The following is a 25,879-nucleotide window of genomic DNA, read 5'->3' on the forward strand; positions in this document are numbered from 1 at the left end:
ATGACCATGTGCCTGATATATTAGCTAGATTATAAACAGGTTGACGGATATTTATCAGTTCTCCTTGCCAAGTTATAGGAAAGGGCCTTCAGTTACCAGGATGTTAGTATTACTGGATATAAGTGTTATATATCTCTCTGCTCTTGATGTTTAGCGTAGGGGTTAGATTTTATCTGCAAATTGCCCATTTACATAGCTCGGACCCCAAAGATCCACGTGCCCACAAATCCGCTAAGATATACCAAGCTTTTGCTTAATTTGAGTTTTCCCTGTATTTCCCTCATAAGCCTACATGTTATCTTAGAAATTTTACTCCTCTATGTGACAGTAGAGTTAATCACAGCGAGGTTATGCGTAGTAATTTAGATCATGGGAATTAGTACTTATTATTGCAACCCTAGTCAGGTGTCACAACATACTATAGCTTTTGACAGATAAGTATAGCCTTATTTATTCAAGCTCCTAGAAATCTAACTCTGAACCTCTTTGCCATTATCTGCTAGGTAACGCCATAACTATTAATCCTTTTGGCTTTTAAACTTCAATTGTATGCACCCTATGTCCCACTATATATTTATCATCTGCAACTCCCAAACGAGGCTTATATTCTGGTCTTCAGAATCTAAACATTTACTAATCAATCTCCACCACCCACTGAAGCTTTTAGAAGGAGTCCATATACCCGACATCCACCTTATGGATATTATCTTGTTATAATATAAGTAGTTTATTTGTTAACGGTGGCACATCCTCCTATTTGGTCAGAACATGTTACAGACTGCACATATAGACGTGTAGATGCATAGATGTAACTCCATACCACACCGTCCTATATCTTGATACTATTTATTATAATTTAACAATTCCTCTGACTGGTATAAAGACAGTCCGTACTATTTTTCAATTATCATGTTATTTACATCCATTACCCCTATTTGACCCCTCTCCTCCCTTTCCCGCCGGCATTTCTTACCTGCGGGTCATACCCCTTCTCCTTTTTCCCACATCACCTATAGCTGGCATATCCCCAGGAGAGGGGCTCATATAGTAGCCCTCTGCTTTCCATACATATTCAAATATCCTCCCCTGATCCTATTCTTTTTAGGAAACTATCCCTACTTTTACATCAACCAGCTCGAATTCACTCATGACGTATATAGAGGCTTAGAATGACCCGAGTCAGCTTAAGATGGGTCACATTCATATGAACCCCCACATATGTGGCCAAGATACACTGTATTGTATGTTGGTCAATATATATGTATGACTATTTCTCTGATATTAAACTAGAGCCCCTTCAACTATTAAGATTAACTATTGAGATTAAGTCTTTATCTTTTTACCACACTAGCTAGCTCCGCCCTCCATTTAGAGTTGCTCTTGCCCGCTGCGTTCCCCCCCCCCCCCCATATACTCAGACCTCGGAGAGGTCGGACAAAAGCCAATTCCCTACCTCCTATTATTTTTAGTTTATAAAGTACCGCTTATCTCAAGATAGGGATCATTAGTTATATAATATAAAAACTGAGGTTTCATTAATATATGTTCCAGTCACCTATGTTTCATATATATCGTTTTACATTTTCTCTTCATGATGAACAACTGCTTCATTAGCACACCAATGATTTAGCCCACATTTATTACTTGTATGTGAAATGTATAAGTGTTATTATTACTTCTGGTCCGTGCCTGGACATATTGTTTGCTCTATTGTCATTACCTATTACCTCAATAAATAAAAAATATTTAAAAAAAAAATAAAAATTAAACTCTTGATTGAAGAATCAGAAACCTATCTTTACTCCTCCTTGCAACTAATACAAGCAAAGAGAATGACTGGGGATTGTGGGTAGGGGGAGTGGTATTTAACAGCTTTTGCTGTGGTGTTCTTTGCCTTCTCCTGCTGGTCAGGAGTAATATTCCCAACAGTAATTAAGATGATCCGTAGACTCACCATGTCATTAGAAAGAAAAATTCCTCATTGGTAATGTTATCATCTGCTGAGGTGGAGGTAGGTGGCGCAAATGAATGCTGATTCCCTGTGACTATGTGTTACTATCCTGATATTCTTGGTTATATAAGTATCGCTTCAAGTTTAAATAGCCTAAATTGCTATGTAATAAATGCTATTGATCTCAACTATTCTATTTGTGTGACTAAGTATTAATAATATACTCCTTACATAAAATAAATGCCAATATGCTGATGATAATAAAACAATTTATTAAATCTTAAAATATATATATGTATACACTTTACACAATATTGACACACCTACTGGCAGTCTAACAGTTAACCGAAACAGGTATAAATAGCTGGCCAATCTACTCATCAGGTATCTTGAAAAAGGCTTTGAAGCCGAAACGCGTTGATACCCGATCACCCTCACACGGATTTGCAGGACACAAGAGCAGCACCTCCATCCAAAAAACTTCAAAGAACTCAGCCGGACCGGTCACTGACCGGCAGCAAACGGAGGCAGAAGAACAAACAACTGAAGCGGCAAAGATCCCACACCTCACGAACAAAGTATCAGGAACCAACATCCTTTAAAGAGCTAAATCGGTCACTGACCGACAACACATTAAGCGGTCACGGGAACCGCAGGAAATATTCACACGTCAGTGTGAATCACCACGAAGATTATCATCATCCTTCGCTTACTGCAGGTGGAACTTAGACTGCAATAAGTCATCACAGCGGCATATATTTAACCGCTAGAACGCTCAAACATCACGACTCACCTAGGAATCAAGGGAATCAAACAGCGGCATATATTTAACCGCAGCATTCTCCAACAAAAATAGTGTCATCAGACGGATACACTAAAGAGAATCAAACAGCGGCATATATTTAACCGCAGTATTCTCCAACGCACAAAGTGTCATCAGACGGATACACTTAAAGGTACTATAAAGCGTAATAAAATACAGCACTATCCGCATTAATATAATATAGTGAACCATCACGCATACCCGGCCTAAACTGTAAGGTTAAAACGTTTTTAGACAGAATGTCAATAACACTGTAACTCAATGTGGCATAAAATAACTTCAATGTATTAATATCCTTTTATCATTTTATATATTTCTATCGTCATTTTATGTACTTAATACTTCAAAGCATTTTATATTTCTTTTAAAATTCACGTATCCTCTGACACCGGTGTCAATATTGTGTAAAGTGTATACATATATATATTTTAAGATTTAATAAATTGTTTTATTATCATCAGCATATTGGCATTTATTTTATGTAAGGAGTATATTATTAATACTTAGTCACACAAATAAAATAGTTGAGATCAATAGCATTTATTACGTAGCAATTTAGGCTATTTAAACTCGAAGCGATACTTATATAACCAAGAATATCAGGATAGTAACACGTAGTCACAGGGAATCAGCATTCATTTGCGCCACCTACCTCCACCTCAGCTTATTTCTATAAAACATTGGGATATAGTTTTATAAGGTGTGCATTATTCCCCTCCTTACTTACAGTCTAATCACTATCCCAAACGCACAATGTTATCATCTGATTTAGTCATATTGAGAATATTTTGAAGCTTTTTAATGAATGTACTAGTAGGGTGGAAGGTTATCTTTTTGTAGGTGTTCACATCATTCAATATTCTAAAGGCTTCCTTGAGGTAATCAGACCTGTCCTGTACTACCACTCCACTTATCAGCGGATCTAATTATTAGGTTTGTATCATACAGATGTACATACATGTACAGATAAAGTTTGTCTCTCTTGTGGTGCTAAATTGTCATTAAATCTATTGACCCATTTACCCTTTTTATCCTCCCACAAATCTTAGAGATCTCTGCCGACTAATTTGTTAAAGAATTTGATGTGTTCTCCCTGAACTCCAACTGGGAAAAAGGAGGAAGGACTTTTAAAATCAGTGTGTGAGATGGAAGATGCGTTCTTATTCTCATGAATACTAAAGTCTATAAGGGATTAGTTATGTTGGACAGCATTACATTTTCTAGATAATTTCAATCTAGAGAGGTTGCAACTCGAGGTGTAGATGTTACACGTGGTTGCGGTTTAACAAAATATATTTTAAGGGTCTTTTTGCGTATATATTTTTAGAGATCAATATAAGTTTCAAATTTGTTGGGAGCTATTTTTAGGAGCATAATTTAGGCCTTTGGCCAATAAATTTATCTCTTGACAGTTTAGTTTCCTAGTAGTTGGAAAAAAAACCCAAAGATAATATTCACCATCTAACATTTCATTTCTGGATCTCTTTCCCTGAATATATCGTCGTCCTCTAACTCCTCGCTTGTTCTTTTTCAAGGAGTCATATGTGTATTGGTATGGGACCCTGTTATGGTTCTTGTTTGATGGTAATTTGGTCTCCAGGTCTCTCGTGAGTCCAAAAAAAAATTATCTTGCTGAGCATTAGTATGTTGTACCCTATCATTCCACTGTCTAGGCGGTCTACAAAAACATAAGTTCCAACATTCATACAAGAGCCTTCATTTTGCACCAACATAGGCTTTACTGGTAAAGTAACAGACTTTCTCCTTGCTTCAAGCCTTAGTGGGTGGTCGTCCCAAAACACAGTGTAATATCGCCTGTGAAACCATGACACAGCAGTGCATTAGTATCATAATGTGTGTAATCAATATATACGACTGTCATATACAACCGCAATGCTGAGTAATCATACAATGTTGCAAAACACAGAGCTCGTTTAGTGAAGTGCTCTGTGTGAGCAGGAAACGCGTCGGAGAGCAGCCTATTCACCTGTGTGCTTGGGTGTATTCACCATGAAGTGTGCTTGGAAATATCTGTTTTATTGGATGAAATAAAGTCTTGGTTTTTAACTCAAACTCCTACAGTGCAGCCTGCATTTCTTCTAATTTTTCGTTTGGAATCTGGTCTACAAAAACAGTCAGTCATTCTGTCTAGGTCTAGCTCCCTGTGTGTTCCAATTCTGATTGGGATAAGACTCATTACCTTGTCCTAATATAGGATATTTATTACTGGTTTGAATAGGTGCATTATAGTAATGTGGGAGTTCTTTATTATAATTGTAACTCTTTATTATTACCTCGAAAGTTTTTGGATGCAATGTATAAATTGTAACTGCCTTTATGGGCCTTCTGTGAATTCCCATGTTCGTTATGGAACCTAACTGTATTAAATTGTTTGTTTTTATGTGTGAACTGTTTCTGTCTATTATAAGAATGTACTATCTTATTGGGGAACTTGTTTTTTGGTATAGTTAGGTCTTTTTGAACATTGGACGATTCTCACTTATTATTTTCACTACTACTAGCATTTGTAGCTTTCTTATGTTTTTTTGTCTTTTTTATATGTAAAGACCCTGTTCTTGTAATCTTCAAGGTCTCTGCATAATTTGTGTTGTTTAATCTGTGCGAGTTCATAGTTTAATTTAGTATTACGTGCTTTTATATTCTCATTACATTTTTTCCAATTCTCTTCCCCTTTAAACCTCTGTATTTTGGGTAAAATGGTTTCTATTGTTAGTTTCACCTTATTTCATTTGTACTCTTGATATCTAATTAAAATTTTAATCAAAATCATGGAGCAGTCTTGTATGGCCTTTTCCCAGTCAATAGTAAATTCGACTTCCTCCAAGTCAAAAGCTGGGTATTTAAAAATTCTAAGGCTTCTCGGAATGACTTCATGTAAAACATAATTGTTAAGCAGTATAAGATCCTGCCATTCCTTGGTATCACAATTTAATAGCTTTTCCAAATCTCTAAATAGGTTCATGTGATTACTATTTAGTGTATCCTCATTAATAATACTAGCATTAGTGTGATCGTTGCCTACTATATCTAGACACACAATCACCAATTACCTCATCTTCAGAAACACTATTCATCATAAAAATCACTTATAGTATACTCTTATAATAAAAATATATACAAATATATACTGGGATTCGCTGCAGAGAAACATAGAATAAAAGCAAAAAAAAAAAAATATTGTAAACTGCTGCGCTTCCCAAAAAGTCTAAATCTAAAACTATGTGATACAGATATTAATCACCCTTAGCGTGGTTTTGCGCTCATTTTCTTCTCTGTTTTCACAGCATTTAGTTTGGGAGGCGAATCACAGATTTCCCCCTTGCTAACTGAGCGGCATCCACACCAGTTTGGACCCGAGATTACACAGGAGTTTGGACCCAAAATCCTATATTGGACATTCAATCTCAGACACCTGATCTTACAAATACCTTGATTTAGGATCTCAGGTGTGATTTTTTTGACTCTCAGCAAACATATTCACTGACTGTGTGTATTATATTTACTATTTGTATCTATTTTTTATATTTACATTTATTATTTGTCTTCCTTTGATGAAAGGTTGATTATACCCACATTTTCGCAATTTAGGTAATATGTGTATCACATAGAGTTTTAGATTTAGACTTTTTGGGAAGTGCAGCAGTTTAGTATATTTGTTTTTTAGACTTAGAAACTTACTTTTCTGCAGTAATTTCACCTCCCCATTTTCCTTTTTAATTTCATTCATTAGTTTATGCTTCTTTTTTTCCTTCTGCTTCTCCTTTTCTTTATCCTTAAATTTGTCTTTGATTTCATCTAAGTAAAAAACACAAAAAAACAAACCCATTACATTTAAAAGATATGCAAGGAAAATAAATTTGACTCAAACATTTCTGAGGGTAACATTTCCAACAGTATCACACACACATCAATCATTAGTTACTAGGAGAAGAAGAAAAAAATACAACTGCCTACGTTATTAATTTTCTCCAAGCAAACCCCATGTATTAATTTACAAACAAATTATCATACATTTTTTACAGTGCAGTTGGTGTGACAAGTCATCAGAAACACATTAAAGGAACAGTATACAGCAATTTTCATATAACTGCATGTAACAGGCACTACCATAAAGAAGAATATGCACAGATACTTATCTAAAAATCCAGTAAAAAAAACAAAAAAAACAAAAAAAAAAAAAGTTACTTTGAAGCACCCAGTTTAACACTGTTAATGAGGTTAGGCTTCGTCCGAAGCCGAGAACATTGAAAGGAAAAAGCCCCAAGGACATGGACCAGCAGATAGTCTGGAAGCCTAGCTAGAGACCGCAAAATCAGACTCAACTGAGCCAACAGTCCTCCAGGAGACACTGTCTCCCAGCGGTCGGCCCCCAACCACATACCCCTTACTAGCGAAGGGAACACCAGCCCAAAACTCCCAAAGTGACAGGGCAAGAAAAAAATCAAAGGAAATTGAAAGGACACCACAAAATTCCATAAAGGAAGACCCCTAAAACGAGACCAGCTCACAAATCAAAATAAGGGGAGGCAATGCCCAAACCAACATAGCACAGGTCTAGGACCGGACATTCGAACAGCGATTCTTACTCTCAACGTCAAGTGGAAGCACAGAAACGACAATTGAAGAGTTATCCTAAAGTCGTCAGCAGTTAGAATACTGAAGTATTCAACACAAATACGTGTAGCAGACCCAGACGAGGTAAACACCTGGGTCAAGAATCCGCAGCCATCATCAGGAAGACCCAGAGAGAGAATACCTCACTAAGAAAAACAGAATTTATGTTTACCTGATAAATTACTTTCTCCAAAGGTGTGTCCGGTCCACGGCGTCATCCTTACTTGTGGGATATTCTCTTCCCCAACAGGAAATGGCAAAGAGCCCAGCAAAGCTGGTCACATGATCCCTCCTAGGCTCCGCCTACCCCAGTCATTCGACCGACGTTAAGGAGGAATATTTGCATAGGAGAAACCATATGGTACCGTGGTGACTGTAGTTAAAGAAAATAAACCATCAGACCTGATTAAAAAAAACAGGGCGGGCCGTGGACCGGACACACCGTTGGAGAAAGTAATTTATCAGGTAAACATAAATTCTGTTTTCTCCAACATAGGTGTGTCCGGTCCACGGCGTCATCCTTACTTGTGGGAACCAATACCAAAGCTTTAGGACACGGATGAAGGGAGGGAGCAAATCAGGTCACCTAAATGAAAGGCACCACGGTTTGCAAAACCTTTCTCCCAAAAATAGCCTCAGAAGAAGCAAAAGTATCAAACTTGTAAAATTTGGTAAAAGTGTGCAGTGAAGACCAAGTCGCTGCCCTACATATCTGATCAACAGAAGCCTCGTTCTTGAAGGCCCATGTGGAAGCCACAGCCCTAGTAGAATGAGCTGTGATTCTTTCGGGAGGCTGCCGTCCGGCAGTCTCGTAAGCCAATCTGATGATGCTTTTAATCCAAAAAGAGAGAGAGGTAGAAGTTGCTTTTTGACCTCTCCTTTTACCGGAATAAACAACAAAACAAGGAAGATGTTTGTCTAAAATCCTTTGTAGCATCTAAATAGAATTTTAGAGCGCGAACAACATCCAAATTGTGCAACAAACGTTCCTTCTTTGAAACTGGTTTCGGACACAGAGAAGGTACGATAATCTCCTGGTTAATGTTTTTGTTAGAAACAACTTTTGGAAGAAACCCAGGTTTAGTACGTAAAACCACCTTATCTGCATGGAACACCAGATAAGGAGGAGAACACTGCAGAGCAGATAATTCTGAAACTCTTCTAGCAGAAGAAATTGCAACTAAAAACAAAACTTTCCAAGATAATAACTTAATATCAACGGAATGTAAGGGTTCAAACGGAACCCCCTGAAGAACTGAAAGAACTAAATTGAGACTCCAAGGAGGAGTCAAAGGTTTGTAAACAGGCTTAATTCTAACCAGAGCCTGAACAAAGGCTTGAACATCTGGCACAGCTGCCAGCTTTTTGTGAAGTAATACAGACAAGGCAGAAATCTGTCCCTTCAGGGAACTTGCAGATAATCCTTTTTCCAATCCTTCTTGAAGGAAGGATAGAATCTTAGGAATCTTAACCTTGTCCCAAGGGAATCCTTTAGATTCACACCAACAGATATATTTTTTCCAAATTTTGTGGTAAATCTTTCTAGTTACAGGCTTTCTGGCCTGAACAAGAGTATCGATAACAGAATCTGAGAACCCTCGCTTCGATAAGATCAAGCGTTCAATCTCCAAGCAGTCAGCTGGAGTGAAACCAGGTTCGGATGTTCGAACGGACCCTGAACAAGAAGGTCTCGTCTCAAAGGTAGCTTCCAAGGTGGAGCCGATGACATATTCACCAGATCTGCATACCAAGTCCTGCGTGGCCACGCAGGAGCTATCAAGATCACCGACGCCCTCTCCTGATTGATCCTGGCTACCAGCCTGGGGATGAGAGGAAACGGCGGGAACACATAAGCTAGTTTGAAGGTCCAAGGTGCTACTAGTGCATCCACTAGAGCCGCCTTGGGATCCCTGGATCTGGACCCGTAGCAAGGAACTTTGAAGTTCTGACGAGAGGCCATCAGATCCATGTCTGGAACGCCCCACAGCTGAGTGACTTGGGCAAAGATTTCCGGATGGAGTTCCCACTCCCCCGGATGCAATGTCTGACGACTCAGAAAATCCGCTTCCCAATTTTCCACTCCTGGGATGTGGATAGCGGACAGGTGGCAGGAGTGAGACTCCGCCCATAGAATGATTTTGGTCACTTCTTCCATCGCTAGGGAACTCCTTGTTCCCCCCTGATGGTTGATGTACGCAACAGTTGTCATGTTGTCTGATTGAAACCGTATGAACTTGGCCCTCGCTAGCTGAGGCCAAGCCTTGAGAGCATTGAATATCGCTCTCAGTTCCAGAATATTTATCGGTAGAAGAGATTCTTCCCGAGACCAAAGACCCTGAGCTTTCAGGGATCCCCCATACCGCGCCCCAGCCCATCAGACTGGCGTCGGTCGTGACAATGACCCACTCTGGTCTGCGGAATGTCATCCCTTGTGACAGGTTGTCCAGGGACAGCCACCAACGGAATGAGTCTCTGGTCCTCTGATTTACTTGTATCTTCGGAGACAAGTCTGTATAATCCCCATTCCACTGACTGAGCATGCACAGTTGTAATGGTCTTAGATGAATGCGCGCAAAAGGAACTATGTCCATTGCCGCTACCATCAACCCGATCACTTCCATGCACTGAGCTATGGAAGGAAGAGGAACGGAATGAAGTATCCGACAAGAGTCTAGAAGCTTTGTTTTTCTGGCCTCTGTCAGAAATATCCTCATTTCTAAGGAGTCTATTATTGTTCCCAAGAAGGGAACCCTTGTTGACGGAGATAGAGAACTCTTTTCCACGTTCACTTTCCATCCGTGAGATCTGAGAAAGGCCAGGACTATGTCCGTGTGAGCCTTTGCTTGAGGAAGGGACGACGCTTGAATCAGAATGTCGTCCAAGTAAGGTACTACAGCAATGCCCCTTGGTCTTAGCACAGCTAGAAGGGACCCTAGTACCTTTGTGAAAATCCTTGGAGCAGTGGCTAATCCGAAAGGAAGCGCCACAAACTGGTAATGCTTGTCCAGGAATGCGAACCTTAGGAACCGATGATGTTCCTTGTGGATAGGAATATGTAGATACGCATCCTTTAAATCCACCGTGGTCATGAATTGACCTTCCTGGATGGAAGGAAGAATAGTTCGAATGGTTTCCATCTTGAACGATGGAAAGTTGAGAAACTTGTTTAAGATCTTGAGATCTAAGATTGGTCTGAACGTTCCCTCTTTTTTGGGAACTATGAACAGATTGGAGTAGAACCCCATCCCTTGTTCTCTTAATGGAACAGGATGAATCACTCCCATTTTTAACAGGTCTTCTACACAATGTAAGAATGCCTGTCTTTTTATGTGGTCTGAAGACAACTGAGACCTGTGGAACCTCCCCCTTGGGGGAAGCCCCTTGAATTCCAGAAGATAACCTTGGGAGACTATTTCTAGCGCCCAAGGATCCAGAACATCTCTTGCCCAAGCCTGAGCGAAGAGAGAGAGTCTGCCCCCCACCAGATCCGGTCCCGGATCGGGGGCCAACATTTCATGCTGTCTTGGTAGCAGTGGCAGGTTTCTTGGCCTGCTTTCCCTTGTTCCAGCCTTGCATTGGTCTCCAAACTGGCTTGGCTTGAGAAGTATTACCCTCTTGCTTAGAGGACGTAGCACTTTGGGCTGGTCCGTTTCTACGAAAGGGACGAAAATTAGGTTTATTTTTTGCCTTGAAAGGCCGATCCTGAGGAAGGGCGTGTCCCCTTACCCCCAGTGATATCAGAGATAATCTCTTTCAAGTCAGGGCCAAACAGCGTTTTCCCCTTGAAAGGAATGTTAAGTAGCTTGTTCTTGGAAGACGCATCAGCCGACCAAGATTTCAACCAAAGCGCTCTGCGCACCCACAATAGCAAACCCAGAATTCTTAGCCGCTAACCTAGCCAATTGCAAAGTGGCGTCTAGGGTAAAAGAATTAGCCAATTTGAGAGCATTGATTCTGTCCATAATCTCCTCATAAGGAGGAGAATCACTATCGACCGCCTTTATCAGCTCATCGAACCAGAAACATGCGGCTGTAGCGACAGGGACAACGCATGAAATTGGTTGTAGAAGGTAACCCTGCTGAACAAACATCTCTTTAAGCAAACCTTCTAATTTTTTATCCATAGGATCTTTGAAAGCACAACTATCCTCTATGGGTATAGTGGTGCGTTTGTTTAAAGTGGAAACCGCTCCCTCGACCTTGGGGACTGTCTGCCATAAGTCCTTTCTGGGGTCGACCATAGGAAACAATTTTTTAAATATGGGGGGAGGGACGAAAGGAATACCGGGCCTTTCCCATTCTTTATTAACAATGTCCGCCACCCGCTTGGGTATAGGAAAAGCTTCTGGGAGCCCCGGCACCTCTAGGAACTTGTCCATTTTACATAGTTTCTCTGGGATGACCAACTTGTCACAATCATCCAGAGTGGATAATACCTCCTTAAGCAGAATGCGGAGATGTTCCAACTTAAATTTAAATGTAATCACATCAGGTTCAGCTTGTTCAGAAATGTTCCCTGAATCAGTAATTTCTCCCTCAGACAAAACCTCCCTGGCCCCATCAGACTGGGTTAGGGGCCCTTCAGAAACATTATTATCAGCGTCGTCATGCTCTTCAGTATCTAAAACAGAGCAGTCGCGCTTACGCTGATAAGTGTTCATTTTGGCTAAAATGTTTTTGACAGAATTATCCATTACAGCCGTTAATTGTTGCATAGTAAGGAGTATTGGCGCGCTAGATGTACTAGGGGCCTCCTGAGTGGGCAAGACTCGTGTAGACGAAGGAGGGAATGATGCAGTACCATGCTTACTCCCCTCACTTGAGGAATCATCTTGGGCATCATTGTCATTGTCACATAAATCACATTTATTTAAATGAATAGGAATTCTGGCTTCCCCACATTCAGAACACAGTCTATCTGGTAGTTCAGACATGTTAAACAGGCATAAACTTGATAACAAAGTACAAAAAACGTTTTAAAATAAAACCGTTACTGTCACTTTAAATTTTAAACTGAACACACTTTATTACTGCAATTGCGAAAAAACATGAAGGAATTGTTCAAAATTCACCAAATTTTCACCACAGTGTCTTAAAGCCTTAAAAGTATTGCACACCAAATTTGGAAGCTTTAACCCTTAAAATAACGGAACCGGAGCCGTTTTGAACTTTAACCCCTTTACAGTCCCTGGTATCTGCTTTGCTGAGACCCAACCAAGCCCAAAGGGGAATACGATACCAAATGACGCCTTCAGAAAGTCTTTTCTAAGTATCAGAGCTCCTCTCACATGCGACTGCATGCCATGCCTCTCAAAAACAAGTGCGCAACACCGGCGCGAAAATGAGGCTCTGCCTATGATTAGGGAAAGCCCCTAAAGAATAAGGTGTCTAAAACAGTGCCTGCCGATATTATTATATCAAAATACCCAAATAAAATGATTCCTCAAGGCTAAATATGTGTTAATAATGAATCGATTTAGCCCAGAAAAAGTCTACAGTCTTAATAAGCCCTTGTGAAGCCCTTATTTACGATCGTAATAAACATGGCTTACCGGATCCCATAGGGAAAATGACAGCTTCCAGCATTACATCGTCTTGTTAGAATGTGTCATACCTCAAGCAGCAAGAGACTGCTCACTGTTCCCCCAACTGAAGTTAATTGCTCTCAACAGTCCTGTGTGGAACAGCCATGGATTTTAGTGACGGTTGCTAAAATCATTTTCCTCATACAAACAGAAATCTTCATCTCTTTTCTGTTTCTGAGTAAATAGTACATACCAGCACTATTTTAAAATAACAAACTCTTGATTGAATAATAAAAACTACAGTTAAACACTAAAAAACTCTAAGCCATCTCCGTGGAGATGTTGCCTGTACAACGGCAAAGAGAATGACTGGGGTAGGCGGAGCCTAGGAGGGATCATGTGACCAGCTTTGCTGGGCTCTTTGCCATTTCCTGTTGGGGAAGAGAATATCCCACAAGTAAGGATGACGCCGTGGACCGGACACACCTATGTTGGAGAAATAAAATGCAGCTAAACAAGATATCGGATTGTAAAACTTCCAAAACAGAGGACACCCTCTAAGCAATCCCAGCCGCCAGACCGACACATAGGTCCCAAAAGGGGAGAAGTATAGAACCTCAACTAGGCCCTTTACACCCCCGAGGAACAACAATCTCAGGACCTACTCCCAGCCGGGCAAGCCCAACCGTCAGTAGGTCCGAAACCAGGGGAACAGAAGAACCCCGACACCCGCTCAAAAAAGAGTGGAAAAAAAATGGCTTCAACCATTCCACAGAGCTCAGGAACCCCCCCACCCCCATAAGACAGTCGACAAGGCCGAAGACCCAGGAGAGTCTAGCAAAGGCCATCTCGAGGGGAGCCAGCAAGACTTCAGATAGAACAGAACAACCCAGAGAGCATGCCTCTCTCCATATAGGGTAAACCCTCTGTTCCATCCTCTGAATTTAGGAAAAGTCCTAAACAAGGCCTCCAAAGGAGAATAAGCACCCCCTTAGAAAAAAAGGGGGCAATAGAGACAGAGCACCAGCCCACGAGGCAGAAGGCCACAGGCTGAATAAGAGAGCACTCTCCAACGCAGATGAACCTGGAAGGAATCAGCTGAAAACTTAGAGCACAGAAGGGTGCATTAGCTGCAGCGGTTACCCTATAACCCATCGCCTGCAGAACCGCAAAGCCATCAGGTTACGTCAGCAAACCGTTCAAGGATTGTAGGCATAGTCAATGAGTGGCGGCACTCAGGAAATCTGGCCAATCGTGACCAGATCTACTAGCCAGACCAAAGGTCATAGCCCAAAATCCTGGAACATGAGAACCCTGAACCAGCCCTAGATCCTGAAAAGACCTGTAACAACCCGCAACGGGATCCACAAAGGAAAACGTTGAGCAAAAACCTCAGCAACCGGAAGAACCAGGGCGAAGACAGGTTCGAGCCCCCAAATGGTTTAAAACTAACAATATCCCGGAATTGAAACACCCCGTCTAACATAGAAAACAGACCCACAGGGAGATATTAATGTAATATCCAGGAGAACAAGAACACCTTGCAAGTCCCGACCCAAGGAAGAGACCACCCCATGCTGAAGTCTAACGCTCCAAAGGAGCTAAGGCTTCTCGAACCAAGCCACTAGAGCCCATAGGCGTTGACTGTTACAAGACGTCCAACCAAGGGAATACCCCAAGGACAAGGTCATTCTATCAAAAGCTAGTCTCCACCTCACCATACGAGACAGAGAAGTACCTGAAACCAAGGATGTGGAGCATCCCCAGATCCGGGAAAAATCCTAAGCAGAGTCCAAAGAACTCTCTAAGGGAAATTCAGGTCCCCAAAGGTGACCCAACTCACATGGAGGAATGGACAAAATCCAAAAGGGTCTCAAAGAAGAGAACAACTCTCTCCCGAAGGGAAACCCAGGGCCCCATAAGGAGACCTAACCCACAGGGGGAAGTCCAAAGGTCTAACTGACAAGAGAACCACGGAAGGAAGACGTCCAACAGGACAATTCCTAGAGCCTCTGAAAGGCCAAACCGCCTCAAAGCAGTAAGGAGGCGCTATACCCCCAATCCTCCCACGTGAGGAAGAATACTCTAGGCCTGAGAGATCGGAAGCAAAAAGGAGTGACGCAGCGGAACGCCACTGACCCAGTCAACCAACATGAAGACTCAATAAGGGCTGAAACAATCATTCCAGCCTCACGGACCCATGAGTCCTTATTAGAATGCTTAGCTGAAACTTGTAAAGTAACAACAAGAAACACAACTAATAAAGTAAGCACTCTGGGCTTCGAACGGACATCCAGGCAGAACATCCGCCACGTGTCTGAACAGGCCACGAGACAGAAGAACTGAACCCAAGCAGGACCAGCCTTTAATAGGGCCATAACTGTCAAGCTGCCTAAATCCTCTCTCAGAGGGGAAGAGAATAACAGACAAAACATAGGACTAATATGACCCTGAACAACTTCCGCAGAAGTAAACAGCGAGAATCGATCCCAGAGATAGTTCCCGAAGGAAACATATAATCAAAATAAAAAGTCATCCTAACCGGATAAAAGAAAATATAAGGCAGTCTGTAGGCAAAAAACAGGCATACCCGCAGGACCAGCCAAACGGAACCCTGATCTTCTAACAAAAATTGGGAAGGATCTCAACAACCGACAATCGGGAGATTACGCCATCCTCACATGTCTAATAAGGTGAACAATTCGAAGCAGATTACTGGGGGGGTTTACAGTCACCACACAGTCAGGAATGCGGAAATGGAAGACCAGAACATAAACACGTCCAGTCACAAGGTGAACCGTACAGACCAAAAAAACAGAATTTATGTTTACCTGATAAATTACTTTCTTCAACGGTGTGTCCGGTCCACGGCGTCATCCTTACTTGTGGGATATTCTCTTCCCCAACAGGAAATGGCAAAGAGCCCAGCAAAGCTGGTCACATGATCCCTCCTAGGCTCCGCCTTCCCCAGTCATTCGACCGACGTAAAGAAGGAATATTTGCATAGGAGAAACCATATGATACCGTGGTGACTGTAGTTAAAGAAAATAAATTATCAGACCTGATTAAAAAACCAGGGCGGGCCGTGGACCGGACACACCGTTGGAGAAATTAATTTATCAGGTAAACATAAATTCTGTTTTCTCCAACATAGGTGTGTCCGGTCCACGGCGTCATCCTTACTTGTGGGAACCAATACCAAAGCTTTAGGACACGGATGAAGGGAGGGAGCAAATCAGGTCACCTAGATGGAAGGCACCACGGCTTGCAAAACCTTTCTCCCAAAATAGCCTCAGAAGAAGCAAAAGTATCAAACTTGTAAAATTTAGTAAAAGTGTGCAGTGAAGACCAAGTCGCTGCCTTACATATCTGATCAACAGAAGCCTCGTTCTTGAAGGCCCATGTGGAAGCCACAGCCCTAGTGGAATGAGCTGTGATTCTGTCAGGAGGCTGCCGTCCGGCAGTCTCGTAAGCCAATCTGATGATGCTTTTAATCCAAAAAGAGAGAGAGGTAGAAGTTGCTTTTTGACCTCTCCTTTTACCAGAATAAACAACAAACAAGGAAGATGTTTGTCTAAAATCCTTTGTAGCATCTAAATAGAATTTTAGAGCACGAACAACATCCAAATTGTGCAACAAACGTTCCTTCTTTGAAACTGGATTCGGACACAAAGAAGGCACGACTATCTCCTGGTTAATGTTTTTGTTAGAAACAACTTTCGGAAGAAAACCAGGTTTAGTACGTAAAACCACCATATCTGCATGGAACACCAGATAAGGAGGAGAACACTGCAGAGCAGATAATTCTGAAACTCTTCTAGCAGAAGAAATTGCAACCAAAAACAAAACTTTCCAAGATAATAACTTAATATCAACGGAATGTAAGGGTTCAAACGGAACCCCCTGAAGAACTGAAAGAACTAAATTGAGACTCCAAGGAGGAGTCAAAGGTTTGTAAACAGGCTTGATCTAACCAGAGCCTGAACAAAGGCTTGAACATCTGGCACAGCTGCCAGTTTTTTGTGAAGTAACACAGACAAGGCAGAAATCTGTCCCTTCAAGGAACTAGCAGATAATCCTTTCTCCAAACCTTCTTGAAGGAAGGATAGAATCTTAGGAATTTTAACCTTGTCCCAAGGGAATCCTTTAGATTCACACCAACAGATATATTTTTTCCATATTTTGTGGTAAATTTTTCTAGTTACAGGCTTTCTGGCCTGAACAAGAGTATCAATGACAGAATCTGAGAACCCTCGCTTTGATAAGATCAAGCGTTCAATCTCCAAGCAGTCAGTTGGAGTGAGACCAGATTCGGATGTTCGAACGGACCTTGAACAAGAAGGTCTCGTCTCAAAGGTAGCTTCCATGGTGGAGCCGATGACATATTCACCAGGTCTGCATACCAAGTCCTGCGTGGCCACGCAGGAGCTATCAAGATCACCGATGCACTCTCCGGATTGATCCAGGCTACCCAGCCTGGGGATGAGAGGAAACGGCGGGGAATACATAAGCTAGTTTGAAGGTCCAAGGTGCTACTAGTGCATCTACTAGAGTCGCCTTGGGATCCCTGGATCTGGACCCGTAGCAAGGAACCTTGAAGTTCTGACGAGGAGGCCATCAGATCCATGTCTGGAATGCCCCACAATTGAGTGATTTGGGCAAAGATTTCCGGATGGAGTTCCCACTCCCCAGGATGAAATGTCTGACGACTTAGAAAATCCGCTTCCAATTTTCCACTCCTGGGATGTGGATTGCAGACAAGTGGCAGGAGTGAGTCTCCGCCCATTGAATGATTTTGGTCACTTCTTCCATCGCCAGGGAACTCCTTGTTCCCCCCTGATGGTTGATTGTACGCAACAGTCGTCATGTTGTCTGATTGAAACCGTATGAACTTGGCCTTTGCTAGCTGAGGCCAAGCCTTGAGAGCATTGAGTATTGCTCTCAGTTCCAGAATATTTATCGGTAGAAGTGATTCTTCCCGAGACCAAAGACCCTGAGCTTTCAGGGGTCCCCAGACCGCGCCCCAGCCCACCAGACTGGCGTCGGTCGTGACAATGACCCACTCTGGTCTGCGGAAGCTCATCCCCTGTGACAGGTTGTCCAGGGACAGCCACCAACGGAGTGAATCTCTGGTCCTCTGATTTACTTGTATCGTCGGAGACAAGTCTGTATAGTCCCCATTCCACTGACTGAGCATGCACAGTTGTAATGGTCTTAGATGAATGCGCGCAAAAGGAACTATGTCCATTGCCGCTACCATCAAACCTATTACTTCCATGCACTGCGCTATGGAAGGAAGAGGAACAGAATGAAGTATTTGACAAGTTCAGAAGTTTTGATTTTCTGGCCTCTGTCAGAAAAATCCTCATTTCTAAGGAGTCTATTATTGTTCCCAAGAAGGGAACCCTTGTTGACGGAGACAGAGAACTTTTTTCTACGTTCACTTTCCACCCGTGAGATCTGAGAAAGGCCAGGACAATGTCCGTGTGAGCCTTTGCTTGAGGAAGGGACGACGCTTGAATCAGAATGTCGTCCAAGTAAGGTACTACTGCAATGCCCCTTGGTCTTAGCACCGCTAGAAGGGACCCTAGTACCTTTGTGAAAATCCTTGGAGCAGTGGCTAATCCGAACGGAAGTGCCACAAACTGGTAATGCTTGTTCAGGAATTCGAACCTTAGGAACCGATGATGTTCCTTGTGGATAGGAATATGTAGATACGCATCCTTTAAATCCACCGTGGTCATGAATTGACCTTCCTGGATGGAAGGAAGAATAGTTCGAATGGTTTCCCATTTTGAACGATGGAACCTTGAGAAACTTGTTTAGGATCTTGAGATCTAAGATTGGTCTGAATGTTCCCTCTTTTTTGGGAACTACGAAACAGATTGGAGTAGAACCCCATCCCTTGTTCTCCTAATGGAACAGGATGAATCACTCCCATTTTTTAACAGGTCTTCTACACAATGTAAGAATGCCTGTTTTTTTATGTGGTCTGAAGACAATTGAGACCTGTGGAACCTCCCCCTTGGGGGAAGCCCCTTGAATTCCAGAAGATAACCTTGGGAGACTATTTCTAGCGCCCAAGGATCCAGAACATCTCTTGCCCAAGCCTGAGCGAAGAAGAGAGAGAGTCTGCCCCCCACCAGATCCGGTCCCGGATCGGGGGCCAACATCTCATGCTGTCTTGGTAGCAGTGGCAGGTTTCTTGGCCTGCTTTCCTTTGTTCCAGCCTTGCATTGGTCTCCAGGCTGGCTTGGCTTGAGAAGTATTACCCTCTTGCTTAGAGGACGTAGCACTTGGGGCTGGTCCGTTTCTGCGAAAGGGACGAAAATTAGGTTTATTTTTGGCCTTGAAAGACCTATCCTGAGGAAGGGCGTGGCCCTTGCCCCCAGTGATATCAGAGATAATCTCTTTCAAGTCAGGGCCAAACAGCGTTTTCCCCTTGAAAGGAATGTTAAGCAATTTGTTCTTGGAAGACGCATCCGCTGACCAAGATTTTAACCAAAGCGCTCTGCGCGCCACAATAGCAAAACCAGAATTTTTCGCCGCTAACCTAGCCAATTGCAAAGTGGCGTCTAGGGTGAAAGAATTAGCCAATTTGAGAGCACGAATTCTGTCCATAATCTCCTCATAAGAAGAAGAATTATTGATCGCCTTTTCTAGCTCATCGAACCAGAAACACGCGGCTGTAGTGACAGGAACAATGCATGAAATTGGTTGTAGAAGGTAACCTTGCTGAATAAACATCTTTTTAAGCAAACCTTCTAATTTTTTATCCATAGGATCTTTGAAAGCACAAACTATCTTCTATGGGTATAGTGGTGCGTTTGTTTAGAGTAGAAACCGCCCCCCTCGACCTTGGGGGACTGTCTGCCATAAGTCCTTTCTGGGGTCGACCATAGGAAACAATTTTTTAAATATGGGGGGAGGGACGAAAGGTATACCGGGCCTTTCCCATTCTTTATTTGCAATGTCCGCCACCCGCTTGGGTATAGGAAAAGCTTCGGGGGGGCCCCGGGACCTCTAGGAACTTGTCCATTTTACATAGTTTCTCTAGAATGACCAAATTCTCACAATCATCCAGAGTGGGATAACACCTCCTTAAGCAGAGCGTGGAGATGTTCCAATTTAAATTTAAATGTAATCACATCAGGTTCAGCTTGTTGAGAAATTTTCCCTGAATCTGAAATTTCTCCCTCAGACAAAACCTCCCTGGCCCCCTCAGACTGGTGTAGGGGCCCTTCAGAACCAATATAATCAGCGTCCTCATGCTCTTCAGTATTTTCTAAAACAGAGCAGTCGCGCTTTCGCTGATAAGTGGGCATTTTGGCTAAAATGTTTTTGATAGAATTATCCATTACAGCCGTTAATTGTTGCATAGTAAGGAGTATTGGCGCGCTAGATGTACTAGGGGCCTCCTGTGTGGGCAAGACTGGTGTAGACGAAGGAGGGGATGATGCAGTACCATGCTTACTCCCCTCACTTGAGGAATCATCTTGGGCATCATTTTCTCTAAATTTTGTGTCACATAAATCACATCTATTTAAATGAGAAGGAACCTTGGCTTCCCCACATTCAGAACACAGTCTATCTGGCAGTTCAGACATGTTAAACAGGCAAAAACTTGATAACAAAGTACAAAAAACGTTTTAAAATAAACCGTTACTGTCACTTTAAATTTTAAACTGAACACACTTTATTACTGCAATTGCGAAAAAGTATGAAGGAATTGTTCAAAATTCACCAAAATTTCACCACAGTGCCTGCCGGTTATTTTACATAATTCCCAAGATTAAAATAATTCCTCAAGGCTATGGAGTATAATATATAAATCGATTTAGCCCAGAAAATGTCTACAGTCTTAGAAAGCCCTTGTGAAGCCCTTTTTTTCTTTCTGTAATAAAAATGACTTACCGGATCCCATAGGGAAAATGACAGCTTCCAGCATTACATCGTCTTGTTAGAATGTGTCATACCTCAAGCAGCAAAAGTCTGCTCACTGTTCCCCCAACTGAAGTTAATTCCTCTCAACAGTCCTGTGTGGAACAGCCATCGATTTTAGTAACGGTTGCTAAAATCATTTTCCTCTTACAAACAGAAATCTTCATCTCTTTTCTGTTTCAGAGTAAATAGTACATACCAGCACTATTTTAAAATAACAAACTCTTGATTGAATAATAAAAACTACAGTTAAACACTAAAAAACTCTAAGCCATCTCCGTGGAGATGTTGCCTGTACAACGGCAAAGAGAATGACTGGGGAAGGCGGAGCCTAGGAGGGATAATGTGACCAGCTTTGCTGGGCTCTTTGCCATTTCCTGTTGGGGAAGAGAATATCCCACAAGTAAGGATGACGCTGTGGACCGGACACACCTATGTTGGAGAAATTTACCAAATTTTCACCACAGTGTCTTAAAGCATTCAAAGTATTGCACCCCAAATTTCAGAGCTTTAACCCTTAAAATGAGTTTTAACCCCTCTACAGTCCCAGCTACAGCCTTTGCTGCGACTTTACCAAACCCAGGGGGAATACGATACCAAATGAAGCCTTCTAGGAACCTTTTCAACTACTTTCAGATCCACACACATGCATCTGCATGTCTTGCTCTCAAAAGTAACTGCGCAGTAATGGCGCGAAAATGAGGCTCAGCCTACAACAGGGAAGGCCCTTCCTGACTGGAAAGGTGTCTAACCCAGTGCCTGACGTTAAAAAACGTTCCCCAAAGTTTATTAGTGTGAATTTCAACATAAAGATGTATCAAATGCCCAAATAAAGCAATCGATTTTGCCCATAAAAGTGTCTACCAGTTTTATAGCCCATATTAAGCCCTTTATTCTGTTTGAGACTAAGAAAATGGCTTACCGGTCCCCATGAGGGGAAATGACAGCCTTCCCAGCATTACACAGTCTTGTTAGAAATATGTCTAGTCATACCTTAAGCAGAAAAGTCTGCTAACTGTTTCCCCAACTGAAGTTATTTCATCTCAACAGTCCTATGTGGAAACAGCAAACGATTTTAGTTACTGCTGCTAAAATCATCTTCCTCTCACAAACAGAACTCTTCATCTTTTTCTGTTTCAGAGTAAATAGTACATACCAGCACTATTTTAAAATAACAAACTCTTGATAGTAGAATAAAAAAACTACAACTAAACACCACATACTCTTAACCATCTCCGTGGAGATGTTGCCTGTGCAACCGCAAAGAGAATGACTGGGGTGGGCAGAGCCTAGGAGGGACTATGTGGACAGCTTTTGCTGGGCTCTTTGCCATTTCCTATTGGGGAAGAGATATTTCCCACAAGTAAGGATAACGCCGTGGACCGGACACACTAATGTTGGAGAAAAAGTTACCAATTTACTTCTATTATCAAATTTGCTTTGTTACATGGTATTCTTTGTTGAAGATATATGGGTAGGCTTCTGGATCATTACAAGACTATGAATAGTGCTGCCATTTAGTGCTCTTGCAAATGAATAACATTTTTGCAAAACTGGTACAATATAGTGCTTTCAACAAAAGATACAAAAAGAACAAGTAAAATTTGATAATCAAAGTAAATTAGAACAATGGTTCACATGGCTTGATCTTTCAGAATCATGAAAGATCTTTATTTGGTTTAATTTCCCCTTTAACTGTAAAAACATAATTTATGCTTACCTGATAAATTTATTTCTCTTGTAGTGTGTTCAGTCCACAGGTCATCCATTACTTATGGGATATATTCTCCTTCCCAACAGGAAGTTGCAAGAGGATCACCCAAGCAGAGCTGCTATATAGCTCCTCCCCTCACATGTCATATCCAGTCATTCGACCAAAACAAGACGAGAAAGGAGAAACTATAAGGTGCAGTGGTGACTGGAGTTATAATTTTAAAATTTAGAACCTGCCTTAAAAAGACAGGGAGGGCCGTGGACTGAACACACTACAAGAGAAATAAATTTATCAGGTAAGCATAAATTATGTTTTCTCTTGTTAAGTGTGTTCAGTCCACGGGTCATCCATTACTTATGGGATACCCATACCAAAGCTAAGTACACGGATGATGGGAGGGACAAGGCAGGAACATTAAACAGAAGGAACCACTGCCTGTAGAACCTTTCTCCCACAACCAGCCTCCGAAGAAGCGAAAGTGTCAAATTTGTAAAATTTGGAAAAAGTATGAAGTGAAGACCAAGTTGCAGCCTTGCAAATCTGTTTCAACAGAGGCCTCATTCTTAAAGGCCCAGGTGGAAGCCACAGCTCTAGTGGAATGAGCTGTAATTCTTTCAGGAGGCTGCTGTCCAGCAGTCTCATAGGCTAAACGTATTATGCTACGAAGCCAAAAAGAGAGAGAGGTAGCCGAAGCCTTTTGACCTCTCCTCTATCCAGAGTAAACGACAAACAGAGAAGAAGTTTGTCTAAAATCCTTAGTTGCCTGTAAGTAGCACGGACCACGTCTAGATTATGCAAAAGACGTTCCTTCTTTGAAGAAGGATTAGGACATAATGATGGAACAACAATCTCTTGATTGATATTCCTGTTAGAAACAACCTTAGGCAAAAACCCAGGTTTAGTACGCAGTACTACCTTGTCTGAATGAAAGATCAGATAAGGAGAATCACAATGTAAGGCAGATAACTCAGAGACTCTTCGAGCCGAGGAAATAGCCATCAAAAACAAAACTTTCCAAGATAAAAGCTTAATATCAATGGAATGAAGGGGTTCAAACGGAACACCCTGAAGAACTTTAAGAACCAAGTTTAAGCTCCACGGAGGAGCAACAGCTTTAAACACAGGCTTAATTCTAGATAAAAAGCCTGACAAAAGTCCTGAACGTCTGGATTCTCTGCCAGACGTTTGTGTAAAAGAATAGACAGAGCTGAAATCTGTCCCTTTAGCGAACTAGCGGATAAACCCTTTTCTAAACCCTCTTGTAGAAAAGCCAATATCCAAGGAATCCTAACCTTACTCCATGAGTAACTCTTGGATTCGCACCAATATAAATATTTACGCCATATCTTATGGTAAATTTTTCTGGTCACAGGTTTCCGAGCCTGTATTAATGTATCAATAACCGAATCCGAAAACCCACGCTTTGATAGAATCAAGCGTTCAATTTCCAGGCAGTCAGCCTCAGAGAAATTAGGTTTGGATGGTTGAAAGGACCCTGAAGTAGAAGGTCCTGCCTCAGAGGAAGAGACCATGGTGGACAGGACGACATGTCCACTAGGTCTGCATACCAGGTCCTGCGTGGCCACGCAGGCGCTATCAGAATTACCGATGCCCTCTCCTGTTTGATCCTGGCAATCAGTCGAGGTAGCAACGGAAATGGTGGAAACACATAAGCTATCTTGAAAACCCAAGGGGCTGCTAATGCATCTACCAGCACCGCTCCCGGGTCCCTGGACCTGGATCCGTAACAAGGAAGCTTCGCGTTCTGGCGAGATGCCATGAGATCCAGATCCGGTTTGCCCCAACGACGAATCAGTTGAGCAAATACCTCCGGGTGAAGTTCCCACTCTCCCGGATGAAAATTCTGGCGACTTAGGAAATCCGCCTCCCAGTTCTCTACGCCTGGGATGTAAATCGCTGACAGGTGGCAAGAGTGAGACTCTGCCCAGCGAATTATCTTTGAGACTTCTAACATCACTAGGTAACTCCTGGTTCCCCCTTGATGATTGATGTAAGCCACAGTCGTGATATTGTCCGACTGAAATCTGATGAACCTCAGTCTTGCTAACTGAGGCCAAGCTAGAAGAGCATTGAATATTGCTCTTAATTCTAGAATGTTTATTGGAAGGAGTTTCTCCTCCTGAGTCCACGAACCCTGAGCCTTCAGGGAATTCCAGACTGCTCCCCAGCCTAGAAGGCTGGCATCCGTTGTTACAATCGTCCAATCTGGTCTGCGAAAGGTCATTCCTTTGGACAGATGAACCGGTGACAACCACAAGAGAAGAGAATCTCTGGTCTCCTGGTCCAGATTTAGCAAAGGGGACAGATCTGAGTAATCCCCGTTCCATTGACTGAGCATGCATATTTGCAGCGGTCTGAGATGCAGGCGCGCAAATGGCACTATGTCCATTGCCGCGACCATTAAGCCGATTACCTCCATGCACTGAGCTACTGATGGGCTTGGAATGGAATGAAGGACACGGCAAGCATTGAGAATCTTTTATAACCTGGACTCCGTCAGGTAAATCTTCATCTCTACAGAATCTATAAGAGTCCCTAGAAAAGGGACCCTTGTGAGTGGTAACAGAACTCTTTTCCACGTTCACTTTCCACCCATGCGACCTCAGAAATGCAAGAACTATCTCTGTATGAGACTTTGCATTCTGAAAACTTGACGCTTGTATCAGAATGTCGTCTAGGTACGGAGCCACCGCTATGCCTCGTGGTCTTAGTACCGCCAGAAGTGAGCCCAGAACCTTCGTAAAAATTCTCGGGGCCGTGGCTAACCCGAAGGGAAGAGCCACAAACTGGTAATGCCTGTCTAGAAAGGCAAACCTTAGGTACCGATAATGATCTTTGTGAATCGGTATGTGAAGGTAAGCATCCTTTAAGTCCACTGTGGTCATATATTGACCCTCTTGGATCATGGGTAGGATGGTTCGAATGGTTTCCATCTTGAACGATGGTACCCTTAGGAATTTGTTTAAGATCTTTAAGTCCAAGATTGGCCTGAAGGTTCCCTCTTTTTTGGGAACCACAAATAGATTTGAGTAAAATCCTTGTCCCTGTTCCGATCGCGGAACTGAGTGGATCACTCCCATGATTAAGAGGTCTTGTACACATTGTAGAAATGCCTCTCTCTTTACTAGGTTTGTTGATGACCTTGAAAGATGGAACCTCCCTTGTGGAGGAGAGGTTTTGAAATCCAGAAGGTATCCCTGAGATATAATCTTCAACGTCCAGGGATCCTGCACATCTCTTGCCCAAGCCTGGGCGAAGAGAGAAAGTCT

General features: G+C 42.3%; 1 protein-coding gene across 1 annotated transcript in view; it reads right to left on the bottom strand.

Moving 5' to 3' along the window:
- The window catches only part of RSBN1L (round spermatid basic protein 1 like), a gene marked incomplete in the record, with an annotated part of 431,851 nt that overhangs the window by 287,664 nt on the left and 118,308 nt on the right, over positions 1 to 25,879 (bottom strand). The window contains 1 exon segment of the mRNA XM_053716531.1: positions 6,474 to 6,590. Coding sequence (XP_053572506.1) covers positions 6,474 to 6,590 — 117 coding nt within the window.

Source organism: Bombina bombina, chromosome 6 (genome assembly GCF_027579735.1).
Source record: "Bombina bombina isolate aBomBom1 chromosome 6, aBomBom1.pri, whole genome shotgun sequence".
Classification (NCBI taxonomy): domain Eukaryota; kingdom Metazoa; phylum Chordata; class Amphibia; order Anura; family Bombinatoridae; genus Bombina; species Bombina bombina.